The sequence below is a fragment of the Dendronephthya gigantea genome, unplaced genomic scaffold, assembly GCF_004324835.1.
Source record: "Dendronephthya gigantea isolate DGI-Jeju-01 unplaced genomic scaffold, DenGig_1.0 000168F, whole genome shotgun sequence".
Classification (NCBI taxonomy): domain Eukaryota; kingdom Metazoa; phylum Cnidaria; class Anthozoa; order Malacalcyonacea; family Nephtheidae; genus Dendronephthya; species Dendronephthya gigantea.
The window spans coordinates 370,187-395,541 of record NW_021163178.1 but is presented as its reverse complement, the minus strand read 5'-3'; the positions used below and the strand labels follow the sequence as shown (position 1 = coordinate 395,541).

Genomic DNA, 25,355 nt, shown 5'->3' with positions numbered 1-25,355 from the left:
GCGAGCGTGAAAAGCACCCCAGATGAAAAGTGCGACTATCTTAACGAAACTTTGCACAACGTTTTGTATCACGGAAACTAGTGTAAATACAAAATTTCAGAGCATTTGAATAAAATTAAGATGAACTTTGAATTTTGGGGTTCGTGTCGCTCGTATCAGGTATAGACCTAATCACCTAAGAGGGCGAGCGTGAAAAGCACCCCAGATGAAAAGTGCGACTATCTTAACGAAACTTTGCACAACGTTTTGTATCACGGAAACTAGTGTAAATACAAAATTTCAGAGCATTTGAATAAAATTAAGATGAACTTTGAATTTTGGGGTTCGTGTCGCTCGTATCAGGTATAGACCTAATCACCTAAGAGGGCGAGCGTGAAAAGCACCCCAGATGAAAAGTGCGACTATCTTAACGAAACTTTGCACAACGTTTTGTATCACGGAAACTAGTGTAAATACAAAATTTCAGAGCATTTGAATAAAATTAAGATGAACTTTGAATTTTGGGGTTGGCGTCGCTCGTATCAGGTATAGACCTAATCACCTAAGAGGGCGAGCGTGAAAAGCACCCCAGATGAAAAGTGCGACTATCTTAACGAAACTTCGCACAACGTTTTGTATCACGGAAACTAGCGTGAATACAAAATTTCAGAGCATTTGAATAAAATTAAGATGAACTTTGAATTTTGGGGTTGGCGTCGCTCGTATCAGGTATAGACCTAATCACCTAAGAGGGCGAGCGTGAAAAGCACCCCAGATGAAAAGTGCGACTATCTTAACGAAACTTCGCACAACGTTTTGTATCACGGAAACTAGCGTGAATACAAAATTTCAGAGCATTTGAATAAAATTAAGATGAACTTTGAATTTTGGGGTTCGCGTCGCTCGTATCAGGTATAGACCTAATCACCTAAGAGGGCGAGCGTGAAAAGCACCCCAGATGAAAAGTGCGACTATCTTAACGATCTTTGCACAACGTTTTGTATCACGGAAACTAGTGTAAATACAAAATTTCAGAGCATTTGAATAAATTTAAGATGAACTTTGAATTTTGGGGTTCGTGTCGCTCGTATCAGGTATAGACCTAATCACCTAAGAGGGCGAGCGTGAAAAGCACCCCAGATGAAAAGTGCGATTATCTAAATATCTAAATTAAGATGAACTTTGAATTTTGAAAGTGACCATCATTATTTAAAATTGTCTCTCTCTTTTGTTATTTCTTTCACTGTATCTTTTGTTCTTCCTTGTTTTCTTCCTTTAGTTCTTCTTTTCGTTCTTCCTTTCTTTCTTTCTTTCTTCTTGTCTCTTTCCTTGCTTGCTTGCTTCCTTGCTGGGGCACACACACACACACCACTATCGCAACGGCCCTGCTTATTCGTTCCTATGTTATTCATGGGGTGTTTATATGGAAGAAGGCCAGCCCTCACTGGAGAGCTGGCCCTTGAAGAAGAGATCCCTCCTCCTTAGCCAGCCCCCCTAACAGGGCCAAGCCATCTCATATAAACACGAGCTGAAAGCCAACCGCCAGCTGAAAGGCCAATCCTCTTAAGCGGGCCAGCCTTCCCCATATATTAACAGCCCCTCAGTCTTGTCAGATTTCCCATCACTCGAGTAAGCACATTACCGAATTCCCTATATCATTTTGACACATTTACCCACAACATTCTACAAATTTTCATCTATTTCCATTTAATTCTTTAATAATCACTAGTCACAGAAACCGTATTCTATGCAGCGCTTCGACACGTAGCAAGGACTCTTCTAACCATATCTTTGAAATCAGTCGGTTAGCAACGTTTAAAATTGCAAAAATGTGACATTGCTGATACCATTTTTTCTACACATGCTTGGACCCCCACCCAGCATACAGTGCAATGGGCGTGGTCTGAATAACAAAAAACCCCATGAAAAAACCCCATGAAAGATGGACCATTAAATGTTCGTTTTGCAACTATCTATCGATGAATAGACAGCGAGTAACGTAGCCAATGACAACGCAACATTTGCAACAGTATAGATATTATGACTCACGTACCTATGTAGGTGTGTAATTACAACTTGCAATAGTTCTAGGCAGAACAATTTAGGCCTGTTTCAAAACGGCGAGTTTTCATGTGCCGAATTCAATTCATATTGAGCTCGACCAAGTTGGCTTGGTGATTCAAACGTCGAAAATAACAAAGTAGTCGAGCTTAACATATAGACTCAAGTCGATTGTTTGGGTTGGATGGGTTAGGCACATGGTAAACTCGCCGTTTGAAACAGGTCTTACGAAGGTTTAAAAAATTACTTATCAAAGCCATGTTTTCTCAAACACTCCTTTACAGAGTAGTCAAAATCAGCGGACACCGCAATGAGCCTCAATTCATCCTCTGTATCAAGGTGTTTTCTAACTCTAAGAGACCCAAGTTCGCTAAGATTGTCGTTGATCAAATTCAATGCCACAATTGATGCTTCTTGGGGCTCAACCAGTAACTTGTAGTGTAGTTCCTGTTCGGTCTTGTCAAGCCAGTAACCGCTAATTGGATCTTCTGGTTGTAGATTCTCAATCTCATCGGCGGTTCCGGGATGGTAAAACAACCAGTATGCATCACTGGTGGTTGTATACACGGGTAATATATACCCTTGATGACCCCTGCCTGCCTCAAAATTACTTTCTAGTGCGGTGATTGCATCTTCATGGAAGTAATCCCGCAATTGTGTAGTGAGAATATTGAACTCACTAGCGGTGAGGTCGAATTCGCATACTTCCAAATCCTCCTCTAAGATTTGGTGTTGGTTCGATAGGCTGGCTGTAGCGGTTTCTTCGGTGACTAATTTTACCAAAATTTGCTTGTGTACTGCAAGTTCGGCGACAGTGACTTGTGATGGCACTTTGACAGCAGGATTTTGTAAACAAAAGGCGATGTCATCAGCCTTGTTCATGATTTTCTGGATTTGTTTTTGCCCATAAGTGCTCGGGTTTCTAAACTCAATTTCATCAGGTAATCCTGAAACGACGAAACCACCTTTGGAATACGGCACTTTCTGTATGGGCTTTCCACATGCTTCACCTACGAAAAAAAGTAAAGCATATATATAAGTATATATATGGCACGAAGAAGATTAAAAGTGAAGGGTATCAATACATACTATATACTCATTTTGCACAAACGTTTTCGCTTTTTTATTTAAGCTCCTCAGGTGCTATGAGTTATTTACAATCATTTGTAAATAACTCATAGCACCTGAGCAGCTTAAATACACTACACATACGATAAACACTACACATACGCAGACCCTCCTTACGTTTGATGTAAATTATTTTGACCAAGTAAATAACCGTTCCAATAAAATACTTGGCATTATATATTTAAGAAATAGAAAACATTTTCCGTGTTTCTATACAGTTATAGAAACACGCGTGGGAGTTTGGGAGAACTCGAAATAACGTGGAAAAACTCGCCCTACGGGCTCGTTTTCCCACTGATTATTTCTCGTTCTCCCAAATAACGTGGAAAAACTCTCGAAATAACGTGGAAAAACTCGCCCTACGGGCTCGTTTTCCCACTGATTATTTCTCGTTCTCCCAAACTCCCACAAGTGTTTCTATAACTGTATAGAAACACAGGAAAAAATGTTTTCTATTTCTTTTATAATATAACTCAATAAAAAGATTTTGTACAAATATTATAATTCGATTCAATTACAAATTCTCATTACATTACTTCGCTTGACCAGTTCGGCGGGAAAATTCCCGTGTTTCTATACAGTTATAGAAACACGCTTCTCGACCAATCAGCACGCGCGTACTATAAATGTTATATTATAAATGTATATATAATTATGTAGAGGTTATCATATGAGGAGTGAGGTGATATCACTTTTATCGCATGAGGAACAATATCACAAAATGTCACGAGTGAGCGAAGCGAGGGAGGGACATTTATGACATTGTCCTGAATGCGATAAAAGTGATATCACCGAGATTAGAATGTTGTCACATTACAATGTTATCACATTGTTATTCACATTACAATGTTATCACATTGTTATTCACATTACAATGTTATCACATTGTTATTCACATTACAATGTTATCACATTGTAATACGACGAGCTACCACATCCGAAAATATGTTGTATGAAACACAGTAAACAATAATTACATGTACTGTACATCGTACGTATGAAACTTACTGTACTTCCGACGAAACAATTCACGAACATCGTGCATGGTGTATTTGACACATTGTGGAGAATCTATGTAAGAAAAAACATATTCCATATATATTTCTGTATTTCTGTATTTCTGTATTTCTGTATTTCTATATTTTCTATATTTCCATATTTCCATATTTCCATATATATATATATATATATATATACCTGGAGATAAGATCAAATTATCAAACTGTACATACCAGGCAACTTGGTTGTGTTGTTACAGGTGGAAGTCATGATTTATACGATTGTGTATTATCTTATTGGCTGTACACATTTACTTCTAAAAGTTTGTGCCACTACTTACTCATGTATTCCATAAACTTCAATGCAACATTTTGGTTTTCTTCTAAGAAATGTAGGCCTTCATTTGTCCCATACTGCTGAAGCAAGGGGGATTCCCCTGGCTCCAGAAGCAACACAGATGCTGTGCACCCCAGGCTTTCTAAATATGCAAGCTAAAAGAAGTAGACATATCATGGTTTAGTTACTAGTCCTGTCAGGACAAAAAGCGGCTAAAGGAAGGTAGACACAATTCATTAAAATAGTCACTGTACTTGCATCTAATATGCATACTGCAATGGGTCTTCTTATAATTCCTTCATATTGAAACAATGCAGAGTATATTGTGTATTATTTGCTGATAACAATCAACAGTCAAATGCAATGTGACAAGGAAGGAAGGAAGGAAGGAAGGAAGGAAGGAAGGAAGGAAGGAAGGAAGGAAGGAAGGAAGGAAGGAAGGAAGGAAGGAAGGAAGGAAGAAGGAAGGAAGGAAGAAGGAAGGAAGGAAGGAAGGAAGGAAGAAGGAAGGAAGGAAGGAAGGAAGGAAGGAAGGAAGGAAGGGAGGAAGGAAGGAAGGAAGGAAGGAAGGAAGGAAGGAAGGAAGGAAGGAAGGAAGGAAGGAAAGGAAGGAAGGAAGGAAGGAAGGAAGGAAGGAAGGAAGGAAGCAAGCAAACAAGCAAGGAAAGAGACAAGAAGAAAGAAAGGAAGAACAAAAAGAAGAACTAAAGGAAGAAAACAAGGAAGAACAAAAGAAAGAACAAAAGATACAATGAAAGAAATAACAAAAAAAAGAAGAGAGAGACAATTTTATTTAATAATGGTGGTGAAACTGTATAAATGCCATTATATTACACGACTTACAGTAATAAAGAGATATAAAAATTTAGGATTTCAGAAATGAAGAAAGATCTTTACTGGTTTGAGGTCAAGAAGCCTGTCATACACTTGTCTGAATGACGCTATTGACACCTGTTTTTGCATACCTGAGAAATTAATTGCTTCTTTGCCTTTTTGATCTTGGTATGGCGCTCTTTGTTGGAAAGGTCTATGGGATTTGCAGACTGAGCATCCTTTGCTTTTTTTTTCCAGCATTCTTGTTCTTCGACAGTCAGTGAGTTCCAGGTTGTTACAGCCATTTTTAATTTGTCAGAGTTATTGCTCAGCTCTTGGCATGTATCTGCCAAGAGAAATGTACATAATACTTTAGAAAGGTAGCAATTGTACAAGTACACAACCCCTCCTGAGAAATTATTGCATATGGTATAATGATAACTGGACCCCTGAACACAAATACCTGGCAACCCCGATGGTAATGTGAAATATTTAACCCAGAAACCAAGGTTAATATTGTAACACATGATTTTAATTGTATTCTTACCTGAATTCAGTATATATGAGCAAAACAAGTTGTACCCGGTGGTCTGTGGCTTGCTTCTGCAGTGCCTTTTTGTTTGTTGGTTTGTATCATCCAGTGCCTGCCCCGACTTCTTTCTTTTTCTCTCATTCCCAATCCATTTCTAAAGTTAAAATTGGGTTGGTTTAAATGTCTCATAATTAATTAATTATCTCACTATTTTCACAGTCAAATCTGCTATACAGGTAGGTTTTAAAAATTAGATGGAACATGAAATTCTGCCAGGGGTAAATCTCCCCTTGATGACAATAAAACTGTGTTGTGTTAGCAAGAGTAAAATCTATTAAGAGGCAGTTTCCTACTGGGAGCTGTAATGGATTACTTAATAAAGTTGTCTGGCCTTATCACTAATTAATTGTGCTGTGGCTGGATTGCAAGTAGTTAGCTGTGTTCACACTTCACATGCATTGACTAGTCTATTGAGTACCAGCAAAACCTGTCAGATCAGTACCGGTAGTCTTACTTTTCAGTATCGGCAACCTGTTTCAAGCTTTCCAGGGAACAATTTGTACTTGTCAAGGGGAGAAACCCAGAAAAACTGCTGATAAAGGGTTAATTTGGTTATAAGATAGAGACAGCAGCAACCATGATAGTAAACATCATTGATGATGATACATATTACTCATGGAAATCCATTTGGCAGCAAATAGCTGGACATTGACTCGGTTAAATTTGTGAATGCTTTGGCAGACTATTAAAATCAGTAAATGCAGTGTGAGCTGTGAACATTGCAGCTTTATTAGTTACATAACTGATCACAAAATATGTAATACTAATAAGTTAACCTTGCTACAACTACTGAACTACACTACAGTACTTCCGAGTTAAATCTCATATACTGTACGTACCGTAGCAGACATTGAAAATTTGAATAAAGCGATCAGTAATTATACTGACTACTGAGTCAGAGTGCACGAGAATTAAGTAAAATGAATGATAATGCCATGGAAATGGTGGTCGAACATCGTACGCACTGGCAAAGCGCGTCGGTACAAGTCTATATAAATATAGTTTTGTAGTAATAAATGCAAATTTATTGAAATTTAGCCTTTGGCTCCACCGTCCTAGTATTTTGTTGGCGCACATAATGATAAATAATCAATGACAATATCAGACATACAATATATATAATACAAAGAAAACTTACCCTCACACGCGCAACGCTAACATTTGTTTTTACTGCAGCTTCTTCTATTAGTTCCTTCACATCTTTGCGTGTCGTTGTCATCCCTCGCTCGAAGAAACCACGCAAAATCGTTTTTTGGTCATCGTCTAATAGATCGTACTTCTCCGAACGTTCCGCCATCTTGCACACATGTGGTCGAAGCCCGTTGTGGGTTGCTCAGGTTGCAACTCAGTGACGCTATCGAGCGCTGTTCTAAATTTTAGAATATACGCTCTATAGCGTTTTAGAATAGGTGAAACGGGTGAACTATTTGTTCCAAACAATCTAAAAATCATATATTGAGAAAGAGAAATTTTCTTAACCTTTAGCTTTAGCCGGCTCGGATATCTCTTGAAAGTGTAAATTATCATGCACTCATATTTTTTGGCTTTACTGTATTTTATTAAACTTGTTCAAATTTTCCAGTATTTTTTAAACTAATAAACTAATAACCTTGGATTAAAAATGCATGTAATATTATGTACGGTAGATATCTACACATGATCTAGCTATTTATGTGTTAAGTTCATCCAATTTATGCGTGCTATTACTTGTGATTAAGCCAATATACTACTTATACATAAACCTGCTCTTAAAGCCTAATGCATACTGCGCAGCACTTTGCACGATGTCGTATTTGGCGCTGTGTAGAACGAGTAGTAATGATGCCACCACATGAAATATTCCCACTAATTCTGCTAATTGGGGGTAAATACTTCTACTAGACATACATGCATGCAAAATCCTCTAGCCTGAAGCAATTAACATATATTTCGAAATATGAATTTTTTATGATTTTTTTTGTGAAATACTCATTTCTGCTGAATGACCGAAGTCTTATAAGTAAAATCCTATATCAGGTACAATTATAATGTCGTCTCTCGAGCTACGAAATTCAACTATAAATAAAATTTGCTGCGAATAGTTTTAAATACCACAATTTTAGCAAAATTAAATTCACATGTCAATACGTGCATATTTTAAAGTACAAAATCTACCGATGTACCTGTTCAAAAATAGTCTAAAAAGCTTCAAAATTGTAGATTTTTACCGGCATTAGTTTGAATAAAAGTTTTTCTATCCGAAGGCATCTTTAACATCTTAATCTATTTCACAAGTCAATTTTCCTATATTTTCAAAATCATCCAAATGAAAAATATTAATTCGAAAAAGTTAAAAACTTCAAAATATTAGTTATGTACAAAATACGTATTATCAGAATTGTAACTGAGATATTTCCGTGTCCTCAAATTTCTCTAAAATGTAAACGGCGAAAATAAAAACATATATTTTCCCTACCTCTTATTATGCTCGGATATATCTCTTTTAAAAGTATAAATTAATACAGCATTATGTGAGGTGGATATACACATCAGGTGCTTCTGTGTTCACTTTATGCGTGCAGTTTCTTGTCGTTAAGCCAATACTGTACTTATATGCATGCTCTTAGCTTACTTGTGCACTTGGCATGATGTCGTTGTAAGAAATTCGTTTTACATAATTGACAGTTGTTACCTTGCACGAAATAATGCTACTGGTGTGTGGTAGAGAAATCATTAATTACAAACACGAACGATTTATTGTGTTTGGAAATGATTGAACCATAAATGACACAGAGAACCTTTTGCCATTTTTCCACATCAGTAATTCATATGCTTAAGAGGGCTTGTCAGTAAATATCAAACAAGTCTGGCCAACTTTGAAAAATCGTTTTAGCTCATATTTACTGGAATAATAGGCCTAAGTATCCCAAGAATTGGTGTGTAGTTAATTGGATCAAATATTGTTTTTAAAAGGAGAAATTTGCATTTTTTCGAAGACGGTTGGAAATGCTATTTTTAGCCCTTACATTTGATTGCACTTTAGCGGTTTCAAGCCAAGAAAATACTGATCCTATGCACATAAAACCACCTCAGCCTGCTAGTACAATTCTCACTCGACAGATTGTGCGACTTTGGAGTCAATAGAACAATTCTGACCTTTTAAAATAATCTTATTTGCAAGACCGGTAAATCGAGTCGATAAAAGTATGTTTTAAAAATTCATATTGTGAATGTGCTTAAGCTTTGAATGTCTTGAAACTTTGCTAATCGGCAAGTCTAAATAACGTTCTTTCGAATGATATAAAGATTACTTTGGGCAAATGACTGTGCGTTACGCTATTGCCTCCCAAAATTGGTTTATATTGCTCACCTTTGACCCGTGCGTCACTTTACACAAGACACAATCCATGTGTTTATCGTACGTTTAAAAGAGTCTCAATTGATATTTGGAAGACTTAAATCAAATCAATAGTATTAAGAATAAGGATACTTACATGTTTAGTTCTGAAAGTACTTCAAAGTAGCATTTAAACTGTGTCTTTATTAAACAAAACATCTTATTGTAGTTAACTATTAGTTCCTGGCTTGTCAAATGTCAACAGTTTAGACACAGGTAACCCATCCATATCAGGTTAGTATGTTTTATGACCACAAGAGCCCAAATTCAGTATTTTTGCTGGCTATTTATAATATTTTCCCTTAAAATCTCTCAGATCGCACGGAAATTCGGTATGAGTTAAAACATTAGTACAAACAACAGATCAGTTAAGAAGCTTTACTTTATAAAATTGCTCAAAATAGTTATTTACTATACAGTTACTATACAAATACTTAGCTTGGGTTCTCTGTAGTACAATGAAGTCGTAATAAACAATATTCCAAAGTTTAAGGCTTAAATTGGTGAATTGCAGGTACATGATTGGACCAAGTTCACTAACATATCTACATATGGCTTCTTTCTTTTCTGCTTCACACTAGATATATCTAGTTCAAAATATTTACATATTTCTTGCAGCATTGCTATTGAAAATTTGGAGAGCTTGGAAGTTGCTGCCATATCACAGATGTTGTATGAGTCGTAGGTAATTGGATGGTTAAGGGAAATCTCGTTCAAAACCTCATCTCGAATCCGGTAATACTCCTTCTCTGACGATAGGTCATCGTCATCATCATTGTCGTCTTCATCGTCATCATCATCATCATCATCACTTATACTACTCGCTGCTGGAACAGATTTCTTGGACGACAAACGAGAAAAAAAACTTGCAATCTGTTTGGATGTCAGATACTCATCAGATTCAAATAGAGATGATCCATCAGTATCCCGCGCTTTTCTCATTGACTTAGAGACATTGTCAGGGTCTGCTTTCTGGCGAGTTTGTTCGCCAAGGAGAAATATGTCAGTCAAGTACTTCTTTTGATTCTTTGTAAGACGGCGACGGCTAGCACTACTTTTTAACGCCCATCCTATTGGTAATGGCTGAACATCTAATGACGTACTTGATCCTGAAGCACTCTCAATAATCTGGTCAATACCTGACTCTCCGCTTTCAAGGTTTTCAGCATATCTAAGCATAGCTTTGTCAAGGAGGGATTCTCTCTCCAGAGCGTACTTATGCTTGCCAATATCCAAGTGACGTTGGAGCGAGGAAAACCTTTGAAAGGTTTTCACGCATCCTTCCTCAGAGCAGGTAAAGAGAGTGTCATCTGTGTCACTACTCTCATCAGGAGATTCAGCAGTGGCTTCTGTTGTCCTTTTCTTGATATTGTGCCTTGGAGTGACGTCACAGAATGTTAGGTTGGGGTCGGAGGCATCTTCCAATTTAGTGAAGGAAGGCAATAGTTCTGCTGCGGGAGACGTCTTTGACTGAAAATTCCTGTATGGGATTTCTTTACCTACTCCGACACCGTATGCTCTCCAGACCTTCATATGCTTATCCTTGAACTCAATATCATTGATAAAGCTCACACCCTTCCATTTTCCAAAAGCATCTGCATCAGGAATCGTTAAGGGACCACAAAGTACAGCTCTAACACTACGGACGCCATCTCCTGATTCTATGGCAGTTTTCATCTGAGCTGCATTTGATATATCATTGCCAGAGTTGAGGTAAGATCGCAAGTGATTTTTCACTGTGGCCGCTTTGCGATCACATGGACCTTTACCCCCTTGAGGATCCGAAAAATCCATCCGAACGTCGACGTTGTGTTTTTTGGCGAGTTGTCGTACTCCAAGTATGGTAATTCCACTGTGATAGCACCCAGCGTTGTCTTGTCTGAACTTTATAGATTTTAACTGTGGCATCACCTGCTTCAGCTGCTGGATAACATCGTCAATCACAGCCAAAACAAAAAAGCTGTCTTGGTTGCTCTTTTGGAAAAGATGGACAAGGGTTAGCATCTGCATTGGTTTGTCTTCTTCTAACTTTCTCATCGCCACGCTGATGTGCCAAGATATGCCGCGCTTACCAAACCAGTCGGTTTGGCTTTCACGGTACTTCCTGGGGATGAATTTCATGGCCCAACTAAAACAACCAGCACAGATTTGCTATCTAAGGTATTTAGCATATCGATGCGGCCTTCATCCTGATGATAGATCGCAACAAGTGTGATTTCCACGCATCAACATTTTTCTTGACTGCTCTACCACAAATTTTATTTCTTCTTTTTCTTCATGGCTTTAAGAATCGCTTATCCAATACAGACTCAATTTCTCCTACAGCAGTAGGAAAGAGGTTGCACCTGTCGCAAGCTAAATCATGCTGATGATCGCACGTGCTTAAATAGGCTTTGTCATTACCCTGGCTCAAAGCATAGGGTCTGCAGTGGTCAGGTACTCTTGAGCTCGATGATACATGAACCTATAAAATATTGATGTGATGGATAGATTCACAACACTTAACTGAAATATACATGCACTCTTATACACTCTCGGCATAAACGCTAGTAGTACTATACTTGATTAGTAAACATGCGTAAATATTAACAAAGAAAATCCAGCTAACCTTGTAATCTTCTTTAAAATAACGTTTGGCCAGTTTAAGCTTGCTGATCACCTCTTTTGACCAAGATAAGCCGTTTTCGTAGTTGTCTCCAAGTTTGTCAGCTACTTCAACCAGGTCGTCAAAAGCTTTTGCCCCTTCCGCCGAGAAATAGTCCAAAACCCTGAGAGACTTGCGGGTGGATGCCGCGCAGACGTTAAGTATCCTAGATAGACTGCTATGGCTGAAAGGTGAACTAAATCCAGTTTCGGCGCAGTAACCCTGATACTGTTTGATAATCTGTTCAGGGATGGACGTCTTATGACATTCTCATTCGGTATTTTGATTTCAGATCCAGATGACAGTTTCAGTGTTTTTTCTCCGAAGGGCAAATCCTGGATAATTTTGGCACTTGTTATAAACGCCAAGAAGTGGTCAAGCTTTCAGGAGACACCTTTATTCTTTTGTTTTGTTGTTGAGGAACTTCTGTACCTCTACCATGGAGGAAAAGATGATGTCGTGCGATGTTGTAGCGATATCGAGATAGATCTGGCAGCCATCTCTGCAGTTGCAAACCTACTTTATCAGCTATGATAGACAGCATTTGTCTACGGCTACTCCAGTGGCTGCAATTCTCGTAGCACTCCACCATAGCTTCAAGCAAAGAGGAATCCATGTCATCAGCACTCTTTTGTCTTTCCGCCTGTATTGCGCTAAGCAGCATTTCTGAGTTTTGGGGGCAAGTTCCTCTAGGGCAGCTAAAGCGATCTGTTTCCCTTTCCTCACATAACGGTTTTGTGCGCTCTGCTGCTGTGTCCCACGGGATGGTCATGGATGTGCGGATTGGGCTGACATCTCTGGAAGCTAGAAAAATATTCAACTTCTCTCTTGTACTACTGCCAGCATTTACTCCTTCTTCGTCACGTGTGTCTTCTAGTTCTAAAAGTTGAGAAAATCCTGAAGGGCTAAACAGTGTTGATGATTCTTGACTTTTTGGAGTTTGAAGGCGCTCTTGAATGCAGGTTTTCTGCTGAGGTGTCTTGAAAGAAATCTCTTTTGAATCGTCCTAAAATTTGAAAGCATCGACTTCAACATTGTTTTAGGTACTTTACGCGCTTGGGTTGAATCAATCTCTTTGTGCTATCATAGATTATTGGTTTGATTTTTGTAATTTTATAGCTCAACACAGTCGAAAGTCTCCCCAGTTTCCCACTCGTTTCCAAAAGGAGAATAACAGATGACCCTCCCTGTCCTTCATAAACGTCGTATTTTCTTTCGATGTCCCCCACCCCCTCTCCAAAATGAAAGAAATACTCCAGCCCACATCCCCTCATTAAAAACGTACAGTCCCTAAAGTGTAAGTTTTATAACAGTTAATCTATAAAACCATATTAAATATCTACGTATCATACCAGTGTTGTTTCCTTGAACTGATCCTCCATCTTTTTGAAGTCTGTAATTTCCTTTAATTTCTCGCGGCATTTCCTGCATACGCCTTGCAATGAAATAAAAGTATTCTAATATAACCTAGTCATCCTTCAAAACTTCGTTAATTAATTTTCTTAGTTAGGGGGCATCTCAAAATTTCGACACTTTTCCCTAATGAATAACCCGCTGAAAAAAAGAAGAATTACTGTGACGTCAGAAGTGTTGATTTTTGAAACATATTGAGCTCATTTCACAACGTTTTATTTTTCTTTCACATTTAATGCTTTTTTAATAGTAATTTTTAAAACTACACTAACAGAAAATATCGACACTTCCAGTATAAAATATTTTCGCATTTCCTTACCTCCCCCCCCCCCTTTTCGCGGGTTATTCATATAGGGAAAAGTGTCGAAATTTTGAGACACCCCCTTACCTGATCCAGCTTGTAAAAAGACACCAGTGTCACGTAGCAGTAACTCCGATTGTAACTTTCCGAGCCCTCTATCTCCTTTTGGCCAACTTTTTTTGTCTTTCCATGGTTAGACAGAACGGGTGGTATTCTGCATCTGGTGCTCGCTCCCCTCGTCCATCCAACCCCAAGTTTTGCACGGTGAAGAGGACATATCGCCATTGAAGTGATATTATCTGGCCTCGTGAAAATACCAGCACGACACAAGATCAAGTCCACCTCATTTTCTGGTCCAGAAAACGAGTACGATGCCATGTGCGTTGTGATGTCTTTCACGCACGAAAGTAAGGGACTACTAGTACTTCTTGTTCTCTATTTCTAGTATCCGCTCCACATAGTCCTCCAACAATTGACTTTAACGAGCAGCAAGCTTCCATATTTGTAACATGCACGTATTAAAGCAGTATAAGCGACTAGACGCCTTACAATCTCGCACCTATAGTATGCCTGTTCGCAGGTTGGGATAATCGAATGAAAATTTTCACAAAAGGAAATTGAAGAAAGTTGAAGAGGAAGTTACGTTCCCAAGATTGGTTTTGTTGTTATTTCATAGGCGGCCCAGAACTGATCTCACTGACCTCGCGCTACGCTTATGTTGTCTGAACAGTCTTTATATTATGACAAGGTAGGCAACTCTCACGCCAAATAAGCTAAAAACGCACGACGGTTGACCCAAACACTTTCACAAAACCGCAAATATTTCATAAAAATATGGCGAATAAGAAAAAAAAAGTACAACACATTAAACTTGAATAATTTTACTAGATTTATACTATATTTTTAGCATTCAAATGTATTCCTATGCATGTATAAAACGTGAATGTTTTTATGGTTTCTGGCAAATATATTTCAAAACCTATGCTGGGGACACCTTGCCTATACCTTCGTCATATTTTTAAATTGAGAATAGAAAGCTGATTGGCTCTTTTTAAACGACAGCCAATCAGCTTTCTATTCTCAATTTAAAAATATGACGAAGGTATAGGCAAGGTGTCCCCAGCATAGGTTTTGAAATATATTTGCCAGAAACCATAAAAACATTCACGTTTTATACATGCATAGGAATAAATTTGAATGCTAGAAATATAGTATAAATGTAGTAAAATTATTCAAGTTTAATGTGTTGTACTTTTTTTTTCTTATTCGCCATATTTTTATGAAATATTTGCGGTTTTGTGAAAGTGTTTGGGTCAACCGTCGTGCGTTTTTAGCTTATTTGGCGTGAGAGTTGCCTACCTTGTCATAATATAAGACTGTTCAGACAACATGAGCGTAGCGCGAGGTCAGTGAGATCAGTTCTGGGCCGCCTATGGTTATTTATTAAAAATATATTAAATTCATTTACATTTTCGTTTTTTCATGCAGCTGCTGAATAATATGAATTAAATAAATTTCAGTTAAAATCAGTGTTTGCAGCCGGCTTTGTGGTCAGAAAACATACTAACCTGATTAGTGATATGGATGTGTAATACTTGTGTCAAAACTGTTGACATTTGACAAGCCAGGAGGAATGAAATGTTTTGTATAAAAAAGACACAGTTTACTTTCAGAATTAAACATGTAAGTATCTTTATTCTTAATACTATTGATTTGATTTAAATGTTCCAAATATCAATTGAGACTCTTTTAAACGTACAATAAACACATGGATTGTGTCTTGTGTAAAGTGGCAGCACGGGTCAAAGGTGAGCAATATAAACCAACTTTGGGAAGCAATAGCGTAACGCACAGTCATTTGCCCAAAGTAATCTTTATATCATTCGAAAGAACGTTATTTAGACTTGAGATTACCAAAGTTTCAAGACATTCAAAGCTTAAGCACATTCACAATATGAATTTTTGTACAACATACTTTTATCGACTCGATTTACCGATCTTGCAAATAAGATTATTATAAAAGGTCAGAATTGTTCTATTGACTCCAAAGTCGTACAATCTGTCGAGTGAGAATTGTACTAGTAGGTTGAGGTGGTTTTATGTGCATAGGATCAGTATTTTCTTGGCTTGAAGCCGCTAAAATGCAGTCAAATGTAGGGGCTAAAAATAGCATTTCCAACCGTCTTAGAAAAAATGCGAATTCTCCTCTAAAAAGCAATATTTGATCAAATTAACTACACACAAATTCTTGGGATACTTAGGCCTATTATTCCTGTAAATATGAGCGAGAACGATTTTTGAAGGTTGACCAGACTTGTTTGATATTTACTGACAAGTCCTCTTAAAGAGCAAATGTATTGAAACATGTCTAGTAAACAGTAGATCCAAGAGCATAGCAATTCAGAAAGTAAATTTTTACATTCAAGAATAAAATGGAAGTGCTAATTTAGTCGAAAAATTGTCAACTTTGTATACAGTGTGCAATATTGTAGAATGCTGTAATAATTAAAAAACAAAAATTACATAATTGCTTTCTCTATTATATGCAGAGAACTCACTTTTTTCTTGAAAGGAAATAAATAATATTCATGCAGTCTTCTGGCGATATATTCATTAAAAATTGCATGAATCATGGCTCAGCCATGCTTAGTGATTGTTATAAGGAGAATTCGCCAATTTTTAAAACGTAGAATGTTATAAATTATTTCCTTTCTTGTTGCCCACCTTTTGTTCCAAAGATCCTTAAAATCTTACATTAAAAATCCGAAATTTCCCTTACTTTTCAACTGGCTCGGATATCTCTTGAAAGTGTAAAATTATTGCTTTTTTACGTTAAGCAATATTATTCTGTGTGGCAGATATATACACAAGACTTATTTATTTATTGCACTCTACGCGTCAGGAACTTGTCGTTATAGGCCTGTACTTTATTTAAACATGCTCTTAGCTACTTGTGCACTTGGCATGATGTCGCGTAGTAGGAAATATCGTCGGGCGATGCGCCATGTGTGCTACAAAAATCATTCATGACAACACGTAAAAAATCTGCCCATGCGAATTGTTTTAGAAAATAAAATGTGATTTTTCGTCATGACATTGGCATGATGTCGTAGCGGTAAATATGCACGGGCGTTACCATGCACCAAATATTGCTACATGTGCACGTGTGCTAAAGAAGTCATTCATCGCAAACACGACCGATCTGTCCATTCGAATTTTTAAAAAATATATAAAATGTGATTTTTAGTGAGGAGAATTTTTTGGCTTTACTGAATTTTAATAAACTTGTTAAAATTTTCCACTGTTTTTTAACCCGAAAACCTAATAACCTTGGATTAAAAGTGCAGAAATTCTCCTACTTTTTCTTCTATATTTTCTTTGAAAGTAGAATATTATATACGGTAGATATCTACACATGATCTAGCTACTTTTGTATTACGTTCATGTAATTTATGCGTGCAATTACTTGTGATTAAGCCAATATACTACTTTAATTAAACCTGCACTTAAAGCCTAATGCATACTGCAGCACTTTGCACGATGTCGTATTTAGCACTGTGGAGAAAGTAGTAGTAATGATATCACCACATGAAATATTCGCGCTAATTCTGCTAATTGGGGGTAAATACTTCTACTAGACATACATGCAGGCAAAATCCCCTAGCTTGAAGCAATTAACACATATTTCAAAATGTAAAATTTTTGTGAATTTTTTTGTGAAATACTCACTTCTGCTCAATGATCAACGTCGTATAAGTAAAATCCTATATCAAGTACAACTCTCGAGCTATGAAGTTCAACTATAATTAAAATTGTGCAGCAAATAGACTTAAACACTACAATTTTAGCAAAAATAAATCCACATGTCATTGCAATATGTGCATATTTTAAAATACAAAATCTACCCGTGTACCTGTTCAAAAACAATCTAAAAAGCTTAAAAATTGTAGATTTTTACAGGCATTAGTTTGAATAAAAGTTTTTCTATCCGAAGGCATCTTTAACATCTTAATCTATTTCACAAGTCAATTCTTCCTATATTTTCAAAATCATCCAAATGAAAAATATTAATTCGAAAAAGTTAAAAATTTCAAAATATTAGTTATGTACAAAATACGTATTATCAGAATTGTAATTTGAGATTATTTCCGTGTCCTCAAATTTCTCTAAAATGTAAACGGCGAAAATAAAAACATATATTTTCCCTACCTCTTATTATGCTCGGATATATCTCTTTTAAAAGTATAAATTAATACAGCATTATGTGAGGTGGATATACACATCAGGTGCTTCTGTGTTCACTTTATGCGTGCAGTTTTTTGTCGTTAAGCCAATACTGTACTCTTAAGCATGCTCTTAGCTTACTTGTGCACTTGGCATGATGTCGTTGTAAGAAATGCTAATAGCGTTTGTCAGATTAGCCTGCGCATCAGCCTTTCTTTGGGGTGGCAACCCGCAGGCTAGCAAGCGCGCGGCTCCACAAGAAATGATAATAATATCCACGGCAAAATTATGAGCTGACGTCATTCTCACGCAGTTAACAATGTTGTGACGTAATTATCGAAAGGGTCTATTTACATAAAAAGTAAATCCAGCAAAAAAATTCGTCTGATCGAAAAATTCCGCCTGTGGGTAAAACCGCTTTGCATGATTGGCTAAATGAGGTTTTCAATGTGTCTTTGCTGAAGTGTTAGCCTTGACATGCAATAGCCTCAAACATTAAATTGTGGTGGCTGAGATTTTGCTTTGACAAGTCTATGTCTTGGTATTACCTAAGCAAATCGCGATACATCACAAACAATCTTAATAGGCAGTACACAAAACAAAGTCACAGCGTGAATGTGCTCCCTTAGATTTTTGTAGTTCGCAAACAAGGATTCAGGAAAGTAGCTAGAAGCTTAATTTAGAGGGGTGTATATTTATCATTTAATTAATATATACCGTATATTCTAGTCTTCCGAAGACAATTATAGAGTGTAGTGTAAACTGCGCTAGAGGAAAAATTACCAAATATGACCTCGATTAAAAATCATGAGGAAAATCGCGTACTTCCGCCTCGGCTCTGTAGATTCTGTAAAAACCAATTGAAATTCAACACTCTTTTCACGGTCTTCCATACTTAATTGTTCTAAGCAAAAGGCGGCCTCGACATGGAAATATGCGATTTTCACCAAGATATTTCAACGAGCCCGTAACAGATCACATACAAAAAACATATTCAACAGCGAAATCCCTGAGCTATCTTGCTATCACAAAATTTTGTGATAACTATCACAAATGTGAACTATCAAAAATGCTCTTGGCAGTGATGGTATTTACGTGTAGATCCAGTGGGGAAAAGTGTTGTTATTAAATTAACCAGCACAGCAGCAGGAGGGTTGTGTGTCCAAGAGCCCTTTAGGGTTAGTTCAAAGTGTTATTGCTAAAGTCTAGTGCCTACCCAGCATACAATGTGTCCTGAAAATGTCGAGGTCCAATACAGATTTAATATATAACTAATCTCAAGGTGCTCCACATCTTTTTTCTTCATAATTTGACAAAAATGCACAGGTTGTTCATAGATATTACACACTAATGAAGCTGCAATCTATTGCAGGATTATGCTATATATGATATTATCATAGATTATAATAAATTAAATAACTTGTGGGATGTGATACCATACCGCAAGTCATTATTTAATATCTACAGGGTGTATCAAAAATAAGGAGACCTTTAGAAATCAAGCTATTGTTAAAATTTGAATGCTTTTTCAATTGCATTTGCACATATGCTAAACCGTAGTGCGTGAAATATTGATGGCATGCATGCATACATTAGAAAAAGGAGACCTTTAGAGAATGAATTGACGTTTGTACACAAGATTGTCTGCTCCTGGGAATTTGAAAATAACTTTAATAGCATAAGGAAAAATAACGACCCAAAAATATTCAAATGACTAAGCACAAACGACTAAGCACAAAAGCGATAACAATATGCGTGGTGAATTGCTTTAGCTGTTCCTTCAAAACATGAACAAATCATTTGTTCAATAATTTTTAACACTGCGTGCGAGCATTAGGGCTGTTCACATGAGTTAGAATTGACTTTGAATCCGGAATGGCTCAGCATCCCATTTTACAAATTCTGCCTATTAAAATGTTTACATGAGTCAGGAATGAATTACAACTTGATCTGACACAGATTCACTTGACATTTCGATCCGGATTGAAAATTACTGATAAATTGAACATCAAAAGAACTGAATGTCATGGACCATGACCTCCAACGTGGCCTCCATTTCTCTCAACACAAACTACCGTACGCTTGTGCATATCGCGAACTGCTTTTCTGATGACTGCAGGCTGGGTATAAGTTCGGAATACAAAAACTCTTCGCTCCAAAGTCAGCTGAACCATTTTTGTTCTGGTAGTGTGCTTAGTCATTTGTATATTTTTGTGTCGTTATTTTTCCTTATGCTATTAAAGTTATTTTCAAATTCCCAGGAGCAGACAATCTTGTTTACAAACGTCAATTCATTTTCTAATGTATGCATGCATGCCATCAATATTTAACGCACTACGGTTCAGCATATGTGCAAATGCAATTGAAAAACGGGCATTCAAATTTTAACAATAGCTTGATTTCTAAAGGTCTCCTTTTTTTTGATACACCCTGTAGTGTCAAATCATTGATCAATTTGGCACTCTAGTTAACAGTTTCATATTTCACATCTTAAACCAGTCTGACGATTTAGTCCCGCGATGCCTAATTTTCATTTATTATCGGTTATTTTAATAGACCATTGTTTTCACAGTTGCTCAACACCAAAATTTTTGCATTGCATCACAGAAGGACTAATTTGCCATGCTGGCCAAGCCGAGTAAATTATCGTGATCTCATTAGCACTCCACACCGATATCACGATCATGTTGGCAGGTTAAAGTAGGCATATTCCATCCAGCATGGCTGCAATCCCAGATGTATAATTCATTTTTACTGCAGGAGACTTCAGAAAGCAATACAGGACCACTTCCTTGGCCAAAGTACCTCATATTTCGTAGTCCAGCGAAACCCAATTGACGACAGGTGACATCACCAACATAAAACGATACTATTTCTCTAGATTGTATTTCACAGATTGTGCCCCAGCCAAATGTTGGATGATATATTTCCACTCTTCCGCTCATGTTAGTACTTGAACCATTTAATCGGATTTGCAGTTCTGAGTGGGCTATAATATAGACAGTTACACACATGTATATGAAGCTGTTGTATCTGCACCGCGCAATTGTTATTCGTGTTAATGTTTTCTTCTTTGTCAGCTGATCAGATGACCTTTAAAAATGGTTGGCTCACTTTAACTTGCATTTTCTGTGCAAATACTTGGCCGATTTTAATAAAAATTAAACCATTTAAAAGAGGACATTGTCCTCAGTAGATAGATGTTTTTTTAGTTCTATATGTTTCAAATTCGCTATGATATTTACTTTAGAATGCATGCGATTTAGCTATTATTCGATATTATACCTCAAAGCGGCCTAATCCTTAGAATATTGCCCAAAACGCAAACAAAAACTGGTTACCGTGATTTAGTTCACATCTCTAGGATCATTTTGATATATTTACCTTCAAAATCGTGCCTTTAGACGATTTTTGCCGATTTTTTACATAAACATTCATAATCTGCATCATGGTATGTATTATCGCATCGCTCACTGCATAGTTATTGTAGTAATAAAAAGATTCACCAAAAATTTCGAACAAAAAAAACCGAAAAACTGACCCCCTTGGTCCAATTTTACGCCAGGAATCTATTTTTGGGGTCAAAATTAGCCTAAAAGGTGGGTATCACAGACTTTTGTCACATTTTTGAACCGCGTGACAACATTCCGAGCAAGCGCTAAACACGCGCTTAGCAACGCTCATCAAGGCTCATCGCTAAGATCTTAAAATGGCTTATTTCTCCGATTCTCTTGCACATCCTAATCCAAAAATACATCGAAGTTATAACAGAATGATAATAGGCAAAATTAAGACAGTTTAAAGCCAACAGAGAACAAAATAAATTGACAAACATGAAATTTCGAAAAGTATATGGTTGCCATGGGCAAGTAATTTGAGATAACAACGCAAGCTAGTATTTTGGCTTATATTACAAGTGCGGCTTATAACTATCTGCCAATTTGAATATAGCATTTATATGACCTCTTCAAGCGCTATCGTTTGGTGGTATTTCGGTATCTTTAGCCTAAATACTTGCGGAGATATTCAATTTAAGCAACGGTCCCTTCTGTGACACCCGACATTAGGACCAGCCCATAATGAGAAGCAACTTTTTTATGGTTTCAAGTCAAATCACATAATATATTATAATAGTAGATGGAGAACTTGGTGTTGAAATATTTCTAGGATCCCTGCACCTATAGCACGATTCTATACAACATCAGTTGAGCATATATAGGCATCGTCATATAGTCGGGTGTTTCATGAACACAGACAAAGATGTCTTAGAAAACACCAAAATCGTTCTTTGACACCCCCCCCCCCACTATGTCCTTAATATAATTTTCGTGAAAGATTTAGTCATTCCTTGAAATTCCAAAATATATTATTTGAAAACGCGATATGATATACCTTCGGAAATTTATGTATCTTGTTAGAGGGTATGCGAGATAGAGGCCGTAAAAATTTCTTAAAATTTTTTATGCGAAAAGTGCCGGAAAAAGATAAGACTTCTTGCTTTCAAATTACCATAGAGACTCGCTACGGCAGGTTGTAACAGGTTTGAGGGAAATTAATGAACTAAAATGCGAGCATACCTGAGCATGTAACTCCATCGAAAATGGTCCCAGTCTTGCAAGTACAAACGAAAGAACCTGGTGTGTTTTTGCACGAGCGTTCAAAACCTTTTCGATTGCATGGTGATGACAGACATTCATCGATATCTAAACGGAATAGTAACGATATCTGAATTAAAGCGTATAGTAACTATCAATTAATATATATATATATATATATATATATATATATATATATATATATATATATATATATATATATATATATACAGTCGTTATTAAGATTGTCCATGTCAATATATATACAAATATATAAATATCAATCACGTGACCATTAAACATGGCTTATTTTGTTCACTCACCTCTTGTTTCTTTATTATTATTAATCTTGTTTACCTTAGTATGATATTTAAGAAATTTTCACGATAGATTTCCAACGATTTCCCATACAATTAACGTATGCAGTACAATCACGTGATCGATATTTAAATATTTATATATATTTCTAGGTGACAACCTTAATGATAACGACTGTATATATATATATATATATATATATATATATATATATATATATATATATATATATATATATCCAAGTGTAATTGTTTGTAATGGATAAAAGAGTGCTCAATACTAATTACAAGTAGAGCGAATCATTTATTGAATTTATCTTAAAATATTGTCGTCGCTACAATCTTATTCGTTAAAAATAGTTTGATTAATTCCAAAATCGCCCTATTTTTGAGCATTAATCACATCGTTTATAAGCCAATGAGATTGACGTTCTGCACCACAATAACCAATCAGATTTAGTATTTCAGTGTAACTATCCAATCAAATTACATGGGAAAATGGCCCAAAATTCTATTATTTTGAAATTTAAATGCCCCGCAAATTTTTTGACAAAAATAGATGAGAATTACTCGCATTTTACACCGTTTACGGTTCTTTCAGCCGATAAATCGTTTTGAATTTGTTTATTTTTTGTATGATTTCAAAATGAATATAATAAAGTGGAAATTGCTCTTCGTGTCGTGCAATTTTGGTGTGAAATCAAACTTGTGATTACAAATTTTCTATAATCTCGCTGTAGATTTCACATCAAATTGCACTCCACTCAACTCAGTGTAATTACCATTATTAATTGTCCTGTCTAGCTTAGATACTCCTGTCTGAGACTTTATGATTTAATTCAGTATGGGAGACAGTAGTTCTGGCGAGTAGGTCTACCCGGGAGGTATACAATATACTCCTTGTTTGCCAAAGATATTGCCTTTTTAAGAAGAATTCTATTGTCTTTAAAGTAAAAAAATGTTGAGGCATCGACATACATTTTTAGAAACACGAGAGTTTTGGAGAACGAGAAATAATCTAAAGTAAGGATCCGCGCTTTTCTTTCATAATGGGTCCGTCAATCCGGACCATCATCAGTGCAAATCAAACTTTTCTCCCAGTCACCCAAATCTTTTATATTAAAAATGTTGTGATCAGCTGCTCCTATTTCTCTTCTCTAGGATCTTCGTCGTTTTAGTCGTGTCTTCTTAGTCTATTCTGTAAGGTTGAGTTTCTTAACGTTTCATATGCTTTTTACTCCGTTAGTCCACTGAAGGTTCGGGTGCTGTGCGCGTTCTTTTATAATAAAATTTGAGGGGATCTTCAAGACGCCCCATGGAAAGTGCTGTGATTCGCACTATCTAATCAACGCTGTATGTTACAAGTGTGGGTTGGCGTTAGAAGCTCGGTCCAGCTCTCATATTTTGTTTACTTAAGGGCGGTGACGCACTAGTCGAGTTGGTCTTTGCTTAATCGATCATTGTTAAAACTTGTTCACAACTTAAAATATTTATCATCAACTTAAAGTACAATTACCAAATTATTACTTTGTGAACCACTTCTTAAACTTATAAACTTTTTTACTAATAATTTTATCAAAGCGAGCTTTTCGTGACGTAAGACTTCAAATGCTTAGTCGAGCAAAACATAACAAAGAAATTATTGACACAACCTCGTATATCCGCCGAGAAGTTATGTTCTTGAATCTTTACACTTGTACTTTGCAAGACGGTACTATTATTTGGGAAGAAATCCCATGGGCTGTCACCTCATGACAGGAAAAGTAAATTTGTCATTCCGAAGGATCATAATAATATTTACTTTACAGGTCATTTTATGTGACATGTTCCCAAAGTAATTTCCTCATCGATACTGACCTTCTATTTTTGAACAATGCTAAATACATTATAGCTATATTGGTATTTCGTAACAGCACAACTAAATTGTGGTGTTTCCCCAAACAAACGTTCAAATTTACTATTATATCGCAATGCGAACTTATAATGGTACGTCGGGCTGGGAAAAATAGTAGGTAATTATTTATCATACATACCTGTGCAAGCATGTCCGTTGTATTTGAAACCCTTATCACAATGACAAATTTCAGAGCCTTTAGTGCTAGAACAGTAACCGTGGAGACATGAAAGCTTTACGCATCTTCCTTTGAATGAAAAATTAATAAATATTTAATTATCAGTGACAGGGTTTGAAATGTGGAAACAATTTACCCTTTTTATATACAAGAATACAACTGGTCTTACTATAAAACTCTCTGTGGGTATTAAATGGTGTATTTTAAACGGGAATACGTTTAGTTATAGTTAAATAATGATTAAAGTTACCCAGCCAGTGCATCACCAGTTGTCGCGGCAAACACTTTTCCTAAGCAATGTATTTCAATATTTTTTATTTTCATAGACGTTAAGAATGTGAAAAACATTTCTCGACTTGCAATCTCATCAGTATCAACATATTTCTAGCGACCTACATTTATTTCGATGTTTGAAGTATTAGTTATTATTTTATGGCTTTTCAAAATCCTCTATTCCGATTGGTTGACGAGAGGTCCGTATAAACCAATGTCAGGACCGTGGTCT

General features: G+C 36.5%; 2 protein-coding genes across 3 annotated transcripts in view; one reads left to right on the top strand and one right to left on the bottom strand.

Annotated features, from left to right (window-relative positions):
- Positions 1-25,355, top strand: part of LOC114537895 (DNA-directed RNA polymerase III subunit RPC2-like) — a 74,076-nt gene that overhangs the window by 32,484 nt on the left and 16,237 nt on the right. The gene's annotated exons all lie outside the window — the stretch shown is intronic.
- On the bottom strand, positions 1,369-7,321 carry LOC114537894. 2 transcript variants are annotated; one of them, XM_028559007.1, is made up of 6 exons: positions 6,748-7,040; positions 5,864-6,002; positions 5,469-5,662; positions 4,508-4,658; positions 4,177-4,239; positions 1,369-3,050 (listed from the first exon to the last, which is right to left on the bottom strand). In XM_028559007.1, exons 1-6 carry the CDS (start codon positions 6,757-6,759, stop codon positions 2,284-2,286), a joined length of 1,326 nt encoding a protein of 441 aa, XP_028414808.1. In that variant the 5' UTR covers positions 6,760-7,040; the 3' UTR covers positions 1,369-2,283. The 2 variants fall into 2 exon arrangements, with proteins under 2 accessions (XP_028414808.1, XP_028414807.1); XM_028559006.1 differs by lacking the exon at positions 6,748-7,040 and adding an exon at positions 7,047-7,321 and having other exon boundaries at positions 1,372-3,050.

Bases quoted from the DNA above. Each gene is read 5' to 3' on its own strand.
- LOC114537894 (XM_028559006.1), bottom strand. From the start codon at position 7,205: ATGGCGGAACGTTCGGAGAAGTACGATCTATTAGACGATGACCAAAAA. The intron at 6,003-7,046 runs GTAAGTTTTCTT...TTTTAACTTTAG, and splicing joins TTAGCGTTGCGCGTGTGAGG to AAATGGATTGGGAATGAGAG. The intron at 4,240-4,507 runs GTAAGTAGTGGC...TTTCTTACATAG, and splicing joins GAAGTTTATGGAATACATGA to ATTCTCCACAATGTGTCAAA.